At 42.6% G+C, this 13,069-nt stretch overlaps 1 protein-coding gene across 1 annotated transcript in view; it reads right to left on the bottom strand.

The window, feature by feature from the left end:
• Nucleotides 1-13,069, bottom strand: part of LOC137413598 (lysyl oxidase homolog 3-like) — a 91,864-nt gene that overhangs the window by 25,409 nt on the left and 53,386 nt on the right. The window contains exons 12-15 of the mRNA XM_068099030.2: nucleotides 11,931-12,004; nucleotides 6,093-6,208; nucleotides 1,177-1,313; nucleotides 918-1,029 (exon numbers count right to left, since the gene is read on the bottom strand). Of these exons, the coding sequence (XP_067955131.2) occupies nucleotides 918-1,029; nucleotides 1,177-1,313; nucleotides 6,093-6,208; nucleotides 11,931-12,004 (439 nt within the window). The remainder of the gene's footprint in view (nucleotides 1-917; nucleotides 1,030-1,176; nucleotides 1,314-6,092; nucleotides 6,209-11,930; nucleotides 12,005-13,069) is intronic.

The raw sequence follows: 13,069 nt of genomic DNA, 5'->3' as shown, positions 1-13,069 counted from the left end.
GACAACCACCAACAACTCGTTGGATAGGCCTGGATCAGATCTCGAAACGCTGGAAGCTGCACCTCTCTGTGATAATCTTGTGGACCATGACAAGAGATCGTGCGACACGTGGTTATCTTGCCGTGCAAGTACAGTATCTCTGCCGTCAACTTGTTCAGAGTGCCGGCGATAGCTCGCCTTCTCTTTGTGGAAAACACGGTGAGATCCTTAACATCCAACAACTAATGGGACGCAAACGGGGCGCCCAGTTTAGCGGTACACACATTGATGAATCACCCTGCCTGTGATTCACCCATGACAGGTTATAGCTGGGTCGGGATTCAAACCCAGGCTGGACAGTTTAGACTTTAGAGTCAAGTGTGCGTACCTCCAGTCCAGGCCATCCTGCCAACTTGTATGCTGCATACAGGTGAAATATAAAGCGCGAGATATTTTTATATATACTGTATATTTAAAAAAAAATTGGTGTGGTTTTTGGCGGGCTGGAACGGATTAATAGCATTTCAATGCATTTCAATGGGGAAATTTGATTTGAGATACGAGCAATTTGAGTTACGAGCTCGGTCACAGAACGAATTAAACTCGTAAGTCAAGGTTCCACTGTATATATTAAAAGTAGTTACTGACCTTAAAGGAGAGCATGAGCCACGGATCACGTCTCACCCCGCAAACACCGCATAATCCGCAAGAAACAAAGATATGTCTGCCATACACATTTTTTTTCCGCCAATGCAAACCAGGAAAGCAGAAGCACCGGTGATCAGACAGATATGTAAAATAAAATGTGCGGAGCGTTACGAGCACATGTGTGGGATTTATTATTCGTTGGGATCGGGAAGAGCGCTCGTCACGTTCCACACCCCTGGTTATTGCTCGTATAAATAATATATAGGAAACAAATCGCAGCTCCAACTCACCGATATGACAGGTTTGTAGGAAAATTCGGTAACCGTCGTACTTTGCAGCACAGCGCATTGCATTGTTGGTGAAATCTGACTCAGAGACCTCAAACTCTGGGTTTATCAGGATCTGTTAAAGACAAGTGGAAACACAAGAGGTTCTGTGGTTCTTTGCTTGGCTAGAGTTTGCACCAGACACATTTGTGCACCTCTCACAAACTTATTTCTACGTCTTGAGAAGCAGACGTATAACATCATCATCATCATTTATGTGTACCTGGAAAATGTAGTCCCCAGGTGGTACGTCCGTGACATCGATCCATTGGCAGTCGATGTCGTGGAGGTAGGAATCGCTACATCCAACTGTAATGCCTTGGTTACCGAAGTTTGCACACTCGTAACGCTTCCGAACACCTGCAGGTTAAGCGATTAAAGATGGTGTCATGTCTTGTTCTGGTAGCAGAAACCACTCGCTGCTCTTGCCAAAAAAATTGCACCTGTTGTAGATTGGACAGTGAATGTCTTAAAGCTGTTGTTGGGAATGAAATGTTGTGTTTATGTTTTTTCTGGATAGGTAATTAGCCAGCATACACGAAGCAAAAAGCGGGTTTAAGCAATTGGTTCACTCTGTCTGTCTGTCTGTCTATCTACAAATGTCAGTTTAAGATCGAGGAACAACTTAATTTCAATTGAATGTTATATTTTGAACACGAATTGGAACATGAATCAGAACACGGACCAGTAGTTTAGCATTATTTTGGCTCTGAATTTGTCTCAACTGGGCATGCACAGAGAGGAGTGAGATAATTTTTTTAGACTTTCTGCCTGTCTGGCAGTCAAACAAAATTGAGAATCTTTCCAAACAGGAAACTTACTGTTTTTAAGGACGCTACAAAGGACAAACCGAAAATACGCTGCATCAATGGCGGTAAACTTCCGAAAATTTTTTCCTGCAACCTTTAAAATCTTTATTTTATTTCAATTAAATTATGTACAGTACTTGAATACTAGAATACAAAGCTCCTTTTTGGCACTTTCAAAAACCTCTACTTTTGCGTTACTTGGACATGTTAAATACGCCGGTGTATAAGACATTAATGGCGGTAAACTTCCGGTTTTTTTTACTATACAACCTTTAAAATCTTAATTTTATTTCAAGTGAATTATCAACCTGAACAGTGTGTGGGGTAAGGTGTTTTATGAATTCTCTAGTTTGCATTTATTTTTCATTTTTGCACTTAAAATGTGATTGTTAAATAACAGCGAACTACCTTTTTATAATGTAACAACTTGTCTGGATGCCAGACCTGAGGTTCCCACGCAACGATCCCCTCCGTCCTCCTCCCCCGTCCGTACCACCATGTATATATACAGATGGCTGAGGTTTAATATTGTAGTTTTGTGACTTTTAATTATTTTTTTTATTTATAAAAAGGTGCATCCCATGGATATGGAGGAATTCTACCATATTTGCATATGTAATAGCGAGGTGATTCCTCATATCAAATCATCCCTACCAAGAACTGCAAGACTATTGTTCATATTCAATTCAAGTTTAAGGAAAATAAATGTCCTCAACGATATTAAAGCTCAATACAAATGAATGCAACTGTGGCCTGGCAGGATAGCTGAGGGATATGCACACTTGCCTCTGTGCTGTCTGGCCTGGGTTCAAATGTCGATCCATCTACAAACTGTTATCTTGGTGTTTTGCATCAATGTGTGCACCATCCATCGGATGAACTTAAATTGGGCATCCTGTCCGCTAACATTCGTTTGTGACCATTGAAGATCACACTGTGTCCTTCCTGAAGAGTCGGCAAGTTATCATGGACACCCTGGAAAAATGACAAATTCCTGCACCTTCAACCAAGTATATTGCGGAGTGGTGACCCGTCGGGGTTTGTAACCCTTGTCAAGAAACTTTTACAGCAGAAGTGATGCTCCGGATAGAGAATTGTTACACATATTTATGCAACCGGTCACCAGTTCTTCAACATACGCTTGTTTGTACAAGAACCAAATATCGTTACGACGATGAAATCTCCCTTAAACGTCTGACAAGAGATCCTGCTGCTAACGTATACCTTAAGATTTCAGTACAGGTAATATAACATGGTTCCTGCTGTCATGTTGGGCACCATAATATACATATCAAAAAACTATATTAAACAAGTAAAGATACATTCAAAGTACACCGCACCCATGCCAAATAATTAAATATCCTCCAGCGCAGCATTGCCGGGGCGCCTTTGGCCATACCGCCATGCAGCTCATAGAGACTGTACAATAATTGAGGTGTACAATAATTGATTGGTTAATTGCATAATTAAAATCAATAAATGATGATCATAAAATATTTTCTTAATCAATTGGCTAATAGCATACCTAGGCCACTAGTAGTGCTTCATCCGAAGCTCTAAGTTTTTGAAAATTAATTAAATAAGTCATTAATCAAAAAAATTAAATAATTGATTGATTAATCAATAAATAATGAATTGATTAATCAAGAAATCAAAAATATCCTTTATAGCCACATTACTTGGTCATTATCGTGTCCAAATATCAGCTTCCTTGCTCAAATGGTGCCTGAGATAATGACCAAATGAGAAAAAAAAAAGAAGACTAATAATGGAAATAAATAAATAATAATCATTAAAAAAATGCGATAATTAATCAATTGGCTAATATAATACATAAGCCACCACGATTTCATCTGAATCTGTTACTTAAATTTTTTTAATTAAGTCATTAATCGAATAATTAAATAATTAATCGATTAATCAAAATTAGCCTTCATAGCCAAATCACTTGGTCATTGGCATGTCCAAATATCAGCTTCCTAACTCAAAAGGTGCCTGAGATATTGCCCAGAAGAGAAAAGAAATATACAAGAACTTAATCGATAATAATTAAGTAACTCATCAATTAATTGATTAATCAAAAAACAAACAAGTACACATACATTCAAAGTACACCGCCCCCATGCCAAATAATTAAATATCCTACAGAGCGGCATTGCCGGGGCGCCTCCGGCGCCCGGCAATACCACAGTGCAGCTCATTGAGGCTGCATTGGGAGGCAGAGGTGTACGCTAATTGATTGATTAATTGTATAATTAAAATCAATAAAAGATTATCACAAAATATTTTCATAATCAATTGGCTAATCGCATAACTAAACCACTAGTGCTTCATCCGAAGATGTATCTTTTAGAAATTTAATTAAATAAGTCATTTATAAAAAATTAAATAATTAATTGATTACTCAATAAATAATTAATCGATTAATCAATAAATAATTAATAGATGAAATGATTAATCAATAAATCAAAAATATCCTTGATAGCCACATCACTTGGTCACTTATGTCCAAATATTAGCTTCCCAGCTCAAAAGGTGCCTGAGATATTGGCCAAATGAGAAAGAAAATAAATAAATGATTAATAATGAAAATAAATAAATAATAATCATAAAAAAATTAAATTGGTAATCAATTTGGTCAGAGAACACATAAACTACCACTATTTCATCAGAATCTGTAACTTAAAAAAAAAAATTTTTTGGGTCATTAATCGAATAATTAAATAATTAATCGATTAATTGATTAATTAATAAATCAAAAATATCCTTTGCAGCCAAATCACCTGGTCATTGGCATGTCCAAATATCAGCTTCCTAACTCAAAAGGTGCCTGAGTTAATAATGGTCAGAAGAGAAATGAAATTTAATTAATTAAATAAGTACTTAATTAAACGCTAATAATTAAATAACTCCTCAATTAATTGATTATTCAAAAAACAAAAAATACCGTATTTGACAAAGGACTTGCTCACGACTGTGCCGAAATTTCAGCTTCCTAGCTCAAAGGATGGCTGAGATATCGTCCGGACAACCAAGAAAACAAACAAACAAGAAACCAGAGTGAAAACTGAGTACTCTCTTTCAGCGTGCGTCACTGCCGAGCCCCCTTCGGTGCCCAGCAATGACGATTTGCAATGCCTGGAGATGGCATAGGAAAGGAGCGGTGTACAAAAATACAGTTTTTGACAAAGTACTTACTATTGTGCCCAAATTTCAGCTTCCTAGCTCAAATGATGGCTGAGATATCGCCCGGACAAACAAGAAAACAAGAAAGCAAACAAACAACCAGAGTGAAAACTAAGTACTCCCTTTCAGCGTGCGTCATTGCCGAGCCCCCTTCGGTGCCCGGCAATGACGTTTTGCAATGCCTGGAGATGGCATAGGAAAGGTGCGGTGTACAACAAACAAACAACCAGAGTGAAAACTAAGTACTCCCTTTCAGCGTGCGTCATTGCCGAGCCCCCTTCGGTGCCCGGCAATGACGTTATGCAGCGCTTGGAGATGGCATAGGAAAGGTGCGGTGTACAAAAAGAAAGAATTAGCTATTAATTAATTAATGTAAAATTAATTAATTCATAAGAATAAAAAATGAAATAAAAAATGAGCTTTCCCTGTTCACATCAACTTGTCGCATTGACTTATCCTTGGTGGTTTTTGCATCTTTGACATCGGATTACTGCTTCGATTCCCTTGGCAAAAGCAAGCCTATTCTTTTTATTCTCATGATTTTGCAAGTTTCACGAATTTTGCAACTTTGTGGGTCTTACTGTTCGTCTTATGGGTATTCGACTGAAGGTAGTATAGAAATAATTTATTGGTTCATGGTTTGGCATTCTCCGTTTTTGCATTGTCTGTCTGTATTTGGGCTCCATCCTGTGCGTGGCAGGGTACTTCACTAGTGATGTGTGTATATATATATATATATATATATATATATATATATATATATATATATATATATATATATCAGTGAACGTATGACAATAATGACATGTACAGGGCTACAGCAGCAGTTCCAATCTCGTATCGAGGACTCGTGTTATGTTACGGGGTCAGTCGAAGATTCGTGGCTTTGCGCGCATATTCCGTATGCACTTTTCCCAAATTCCCAAATTTAATGACTTTTAATGACATGAGAGTAAATATAATGACTTTTACGGGCCTCAAAACCAGAGGTTCAAATATAATGATGTTTAATGACTTTTCATAATGCGCGGGAAGCCTGCATAAAGTATAAAATGTGGGCTTGCAACACGTGATACATTTGCGATTTGGAAGTGAGTGGAATTGCTGAAAAAAGTGTCATTTATGTCTCAAATGGAAGAATTACCCTCGGCACATTCGGAGTCTTCCAGGCAGAAGCTGGCCTTATGTCCTTCTGCTACACGAGATCCGTTGCGTGCAAGGAGGTCATAGTGAGTGAATATGTTCATACTGTGGTAATGTCTGCACAGGTATGAGGGAGACAAAAGTAAATAGACACATGTTTATATCTATATACATCTGTACCATCTTTGTGCTCACTTGTCCAATTATTTGGACCTCATTGACTTTACGAATACCTGCCGTTCTCACATTGTTAGTACGTCTGCAGGATAGCCAAGAGGTACGCATATTCCTCGCAGAGCTGTCTGGCCTGGATTTGAATCTCGACCCAAATATAAACTGTCATGCTGAGGTTTCACGTGCAGGGCGAGGCATCATTACGTGTTCCATCCCTCAGAAGATTGTTGATCCGGATGTCCTGTCTGCTGGAATTAGTTGGTGGATATTAAAGATCCCTCGGTGTTTTTCGCAAAGAGTAGACGAGTTGTTGCCGGCACCCTGAAAAAAATTACGAAATTTTACTGCTTTCGGTCGAACGACAGGCCTGGCCATCCGGTTCGTGAAAGACTTGGGCCAAAAACCGCCACTGCCGACTCCACAAGAAGGTGGGAATAATTGGGGCAATTAAATTAGTAGTAGTAGTAGTAGTAGTAGTAGTAGTAGTAGTAGTAGTAGTAGTAGTAGTAATAGTAGTAATAGTAGTAATAGTTGTAGACATCTCAGCTTGTTACTCTTACTATGCCTAAATACAAATTGGCTATGCATGTTTGAAGCCATCTCACCATGGGTGTGTCATTTCTGAATAGTTATTCATATGAGTCATGATTCATGAACCATGAACCCATGAATTCCACATACCTCTCATGTTATGTATGCACTTGCTAATTAAATGGTCACAAAACTTACTCTATATTTAAACCTTTGCCTTGAAAATAAATTATATTTTAATAAAGACTAGCAGGTACCCTCAAGACATCCGCGCACTGTAAAAGTGAATTCAAGTCCTCAACTATTCCACACTCCCACTCACAAACCCTGAGTCGTCAACCTCCTCCCAAACCCCACTGAAGTCCTCAATCTCCACACCCAATCCCAAGTCACCCCCCCCCCTCCCAATCCTAAGGCATCGATCCTCTACCCACTCAAAGCCCTAAGCCCTCCCCCCTACCAAAAGTCATCACCTCCACTTCCCCCCAAAGCCTCAACCCCTCCCCCCTCCCAAACCCCAACTCTGTCCTTCTCTCCTCACCCTCCTCCCATTCATAAAAGCAAACAGGCATTCCCCATCCCCATCAAAACAGCAAAATATTGATGCCTTCCCCTCCCTTATCATGCCATCACCGGCTTCACAGAAACCCGTCACGGTCACCTGTCCAACTCACAATCCCGTGAGATATGCAGAAACCCCATAGCATTGCAACTCCCAAGTGACCATGAGCAGAATAATTTGCCAATAAACGACCCAAAACCAATAATTATCATCTTCCTGATGCACATATACACATCGATAAAAGTAAATGATGTCGGATATTTTCTTTCACAATGTCGTGAGATTCCCAGAATTCCTCGGACAAAGACATGGGTTTTATGGTCCCTGGTCGAGTTTTTAAAGAAAAAATAGTTGGAAATATCAGCAAGGATCGGCAAACCTCTGCGGTAAAAGCCCTGCTTAAGAGAATGCCACATCGTTATTTGGGCAGTGTATAGACAACAGACTGCTGCCTCGATCGCTGAGGCCTATCTTCACAAGTCCCGTGACACATGTCAGCTCAAAATCCTTTTAACTGCTGCTTTGGTCGTTTTACATTGAAGGGAAACTATATAGGGGGTCATGGCAATTGTAAATATGACAACTCTGAAGATGACTTTGGCTTTGCATAGCAATAAGCACCAACATGGTGGCTGTATGATTATTCAGGTTGAAATTGTGGGTGGAGTCAGGCGAACTGTCCAACCAATCTATATAATAATAGCGTAAGGACTCGACTTTGTTATCCCTTTTACGCCGCACCCAGTGACCCGATGCCCACGGCACTAATGGATTTACGATCTACGAACTGCGCTCTTTGTTTATCACGTACAGCCATACTCGAAAAATCTGAATTAGCCGACGTTGGGGCCCAAAAGCATCCGATTAACTGCCGATACGACGCCATCTTACGACGCCATCGTATTGGCGTCTGCTGGGCGAAGGCGAAGCAAGCCGTCCGCTGATTGGACAGGCGAAGGCTAAAGCAAGCCGTCCACTGAGTGGACAATCCAGAGCATGCATTTGTGCCGGTGTCGGCGATCGTTGTTCATATACGCACTCTTCATTCTCATCTTTCTTCCTAACATTTCTCAACAATGGATGGAGGTCCTCAACGCCAAACAGGAAATTAGAGCTGTCTCCCTTGACATTTCACGTGCCTTCGATACGGTCTGGCACCCTGCTCTGCTCACCAAACTCTCCTCCTTTGGTATCCATGGAAATCTCCACGCATGGCTGGCGGACTTCCTCTCTGGTCGTAGTCAACGTGTGGCCCTGAATGGGTTTCTCTCATCTCCTCTTCCTGTTCAGGCTGGAGTTCCCCAAGGTAGTGTTCTGGGCCCTGTGCTTTTTCTGGTCTTCATCAATGATCTCTCTGACTCTCTTGAAAATCCTCTCTATCTCTTTGCTGACGACTCTACTCTCTGTCGCTCCATTCCTCATCCCTCAGATCGGCAGTCTGCAGCCTCCTCACTCTCTGCAGACCTGGACAAAATCACAGACTGGTCAAACAAGTGGAACATGTCTTTCAATCCTGACAAATCTCACACTCTTACAATGTCTCTCCGAAAGGACCGACTGGACAACCCTCCCATCGACTTTCTCAACAATCCTCTCCAAGAAGTTCTGTCGCTCAAGCTTTTGGGTCTCACTATCTGCCATGATCTTTCTTGGGAAAACCACATTTCCAAGCTGGCCTCCAAAGCCAGTCGCCGACTGGGCATCCTCCGTCGTGCGAAGTCCTTCCTTGGCACACCTGAGCTCCTCACCACATACAAGGCTTTCATCCGCAGCTCAATGGAATACTGTTCTCCCCACTGGGCTGGTGCTCCTGCCTCACACCTTGCTCGGCTTCACGCTGTTGAGGCCAAAGCTTTCAGAATCATTGGAATCTCCTGCGATGTAGTCAACACCGAGGGCCTTTCACTCACTCACCGCAGGCAGGTTGGTGGTCTTTCTGTCTTCTACCGACTCCTCTCCGGCCTTGCTCCCCCAGCTCTCTCTGTGCTCTGTCCCCCCAATATTCCTTCAGGTCGCACAAGATCTGCCTGCAACCCTCTTATGGTTAAACTGCCAAAGTCTAGGCTCTCTGCTCACCTTCACTCTTTCATTCCCCTTTTCTCCCGCCTCTGGAACAAACTCCCCCACTCCCTTCAATCCCACTCCTCCCTCCAGGTCTTTAAAACAGCTGTTCACCACCATCTCTTATCTTCCCCCATCGAAAACCTTGATCTTTTCTACCCCCGGTAATTCACCCCAGAGTCCTTGCAGTGTTCATATGTTTTATTCCTCTCCCACCTCCCCCCAAGTCCTCCCGATGTCCCTGCTCTCAAATGTTGTGTTTGTGTCCTTCCCACTCTTCCCCCTCTCTTTTGTGTCCTTCCCCCTCTCTCCCCATCTTGTCTGCCACTCCCCTTGTTTTTTGTGTTTTGTGTGTCGGTTTGTCTTTTTGTGTGATTAATGTTAGCTCTTTCACGAGCCTCGATCTGGTATACAACAAAAAAAAACAAACAAAAAAAAAAAACTCTTACTCGGACAAGCAAATCCCCTATGCCATCCATAATGGTACACTCTATCCATACACCACATCCTCCCTTCCGTGGATGTTCCACGGGTTTCAGCTAGTCTATATAATAATAGCGTAAGGACTCGACTTTGTTATCCCTTTTACGCCGCACCAGGTAACCCGATGCCCATGGCACTAATGGATTTACGATCTACGAACCGCGCTCTTTGTTTATCACGTACAGGCATACTCGAAAAATCTGAATTAGCCGACGTTGGGGCCCAAAAGCATCCGATTAACTGCCGATACGACGCCATCTTACGACGCCATCGTATTGGCGTCTGCTGTGCGAAGGCGAAGCAAGCTGTCTGCTGATTGGACAGTCGAAGGCGACAGCAAGCCGTCCACTGAGTGGACAATCCCAGAGTGGTGCTATGTCGATTCCTATTATGAATCCTTTCATTTTTCAAAAGTATATCGTAGCGTTGTCATTTAAGTAGATTGCAATAAATACGTTGTTCATATACGCACTCTTCATTCTCATCTTTCTTCCTAACTCTTACTCGGACAAGCAAATCCCCTATGCCATCCATAATGGTACACTCTATCCATACACCACATCATCCCTTCCGTGGATATTCCACGGGTTTCGGCTAGTCTATATAATAATAGCCTAAGGACTCGACTTTGTTATCCCTTTTACGCCGCACCCAGTGACCCGATGCCCACGGCACTAATGGATTTACGATCTACGAACCGCGCACTTTGTTTATCACGTACACGTACAGCCATACTCGAAAAATCTGAATTAGCCGACATTGGGGCCCAAAAGCATCCGATGAACTGCCGATACGATGCCATCTTACGACGCCATCTTACGACGCCATCGTATTGGCGTCTGCTGGGCGAAGGCGAAGCAAGCTGTCCGCTGATTGGACAGGCGAAGGCGAAAGCAAGCGGTCCACTGAGTGGACAATCCAGAGCATGCATTTGTGCCGGTGTCGGCGATCGTTGTTCATATACGCACTCTTCATTCTCATCTTTCTTCCTAACTCTTACTCGGACAAGCAAATCCCCTATGCCATCCATAATGGTACACTCTATCCATACACCACATCCTCCCTTCCGTGGATGTTCCACGGGTTTCGGCTAGTGGGTGGAATAAAATGCTCCAAAGATGGATGCCAGCATGCACGGCACCTTTTATAGTATCGACAATAATAACGTGTAGCTCATTACCTCCGCCACCGAAGGTGGATTATGTTTTTACCCCTGTTTGTTTGTTTGTTTGTCTGTCTGTCTGTTTGCCTGTGAACAAAATCTCTCAATGTTGTGGACAGATTCGGACAAAATTTGGCGGAGAGGTAGTGTATGTGAGGACAAAAATGATTATATTTTGGTGAAGATCCGGATCCGGCTACTAGAATTTTCGAAGCGATTCTTCACCATTGGGAGATTGGGCCAAAAACGATACGTAGCGGGATATCTCAAAAAGTTATGGACGGATTTGGACGAAACTTGGTGGAGAGGTTGGGTGTCTGACAAGGACACATAGATTCGATTTTGGTGAAGATCTGAATATGGATTAGCATACGAGAATTATTTAATTTTTTAAGTCATTCTTCACCATTGAGAAATTGGGCGAAAAGCGGTACACAACGTGATATCTCAAAAAGTAATGGACGAGTTATGACTAAACTTAGTGGACGTGTTGGTTTGGTGACAAGAACAAGCGGATTAGGTTTTGGTTCAGGTCCGAATCCAGATCCGGCCTATTGGTGGGATACAAAAAAACTGTTCAGCATGGCGGAGGTATGTGATCTACCGAGTGCTGTTCTAGTTTGTCTATTTAATTATGTATCGACTTTGGGAGAGAAAATGCGTTCATCAAAATGCTTTCATGAGTCACAATTCCAAGATTAATTTGCTTGAGACTCGCAAGAAACATCTCTAAAGGCCAAAAAAATTAGTAAGCGGTGTGCCTGAGCTATTGCCCTTAGTGTCCTGAAACATCTCTTGTGTGTCTCCATCCACTCTTCCATTTAAGTTTCTCCTGTAACCCTCTGCACACCCACAAACGGTCTTACTGATGGCAGGCGTGCCACAACCAGGAATGGCGTCCCATCTTTGGCTTGAAGTCTGCTCGGCCGAGATTCATAACCTGTTAAGGGTAGGAGTAAGGTCGAGAAAAAGAGTAACAATTTGAACATTTCAAAGTGGAATCTTTCATTCTAATTATCCACCAAATTTTTATTCTTTTTCCTCCTTCCAAGAGATTCCATTATTACTCTGGGAATGAACAGCATCATCTTTTTCCTTGATTTTGCATGCTTTAGATCTGGGGTGGGGAACCTCCGGCCTCCGGGCCGTATACGGCTCGCGAGACCGTTTGATCCGGCCCGCGAGGCAATTTATCTATCTATTTTTTTAAAAAGGTTTTTTTTTTTTTTTTGTATACAAGATCGAGGCTCGTGAAAGAGCGAACATTAATCACACAGAAAGACAAACCGACACATAAAACATATAACATCGGGAGCAGTAGACAAGATGGGGAGAGAGGGGGAAGGACACAAACACAACATTTGAGAGCAGGGACCGAGAGACATGGAGACATCGAGAGATCTGTGAGAGGGAAAGGGCGTTGGGGGGGGGGGGGGGGGCATGGGAAGGGGGGGCATGGGAAGGGGGGTGGGAGAGGCATAAAACATATGGACACTGCCAGGACTTCCAGGAAAGAAGTTGGAATTTCAAACAAGGTGGATCTGGGGTGAATTAGCGGGGGTAGAAAAGATCAAGGTTTTGGATGGGGGAAGATAAGAGATGGTGGTGAACAGCTGTTTTAAAGACCTGGAGGGAGGAGTGGGATTGAAGGGAGTGAGGGAGTTTGTTCCAGAGGCGGGGGAAAAGAGGAATGAAAGAGTGAAGGTGAGCAGACAGCCGAGATTTCGGCAGTTTAACCATCAGAGGGTTGCTGGCAGATCTTGTGCGACCTGTAGGAATATTTGGGGGACAGAGCACAGAGAGAGCTGGGGGTGCAAGGCCGGAGAGGAGTCGGAAGAAGACAGAAAGACCACCTACCTGCCTGCGGTGAGTGAGTGAAAGGCCCTCAGAGATAGCTTCATCGCGGGAGATTCCAATAATTCTGAAAGCTTTGGTTTCAACAGCGTGAAGCCGAGCTAGGTGTGAGGCAGGAGCACCGGCCCATAGGGGAGAACAGTATTCCATT

The sequence above is a fragment of the Myxine glutinosa genome, chromosome 1 (assembly GCF_964187855.1).
Source record: "Myxine glutinosa chromosome 1, kmMyxGlut1.1, whole genome shotgun sequence".
Lineage (NCBI taxonomy): Eukaryota > Metazoa > Chordata > Myxini > Myxiniformes > Myxinidae > Myxine > Myxine glutinosa.
Note: the sequence above shows the minus strand (reverse complement) of the source record. Positions and strands in the feature narration are given on the sequence as shown.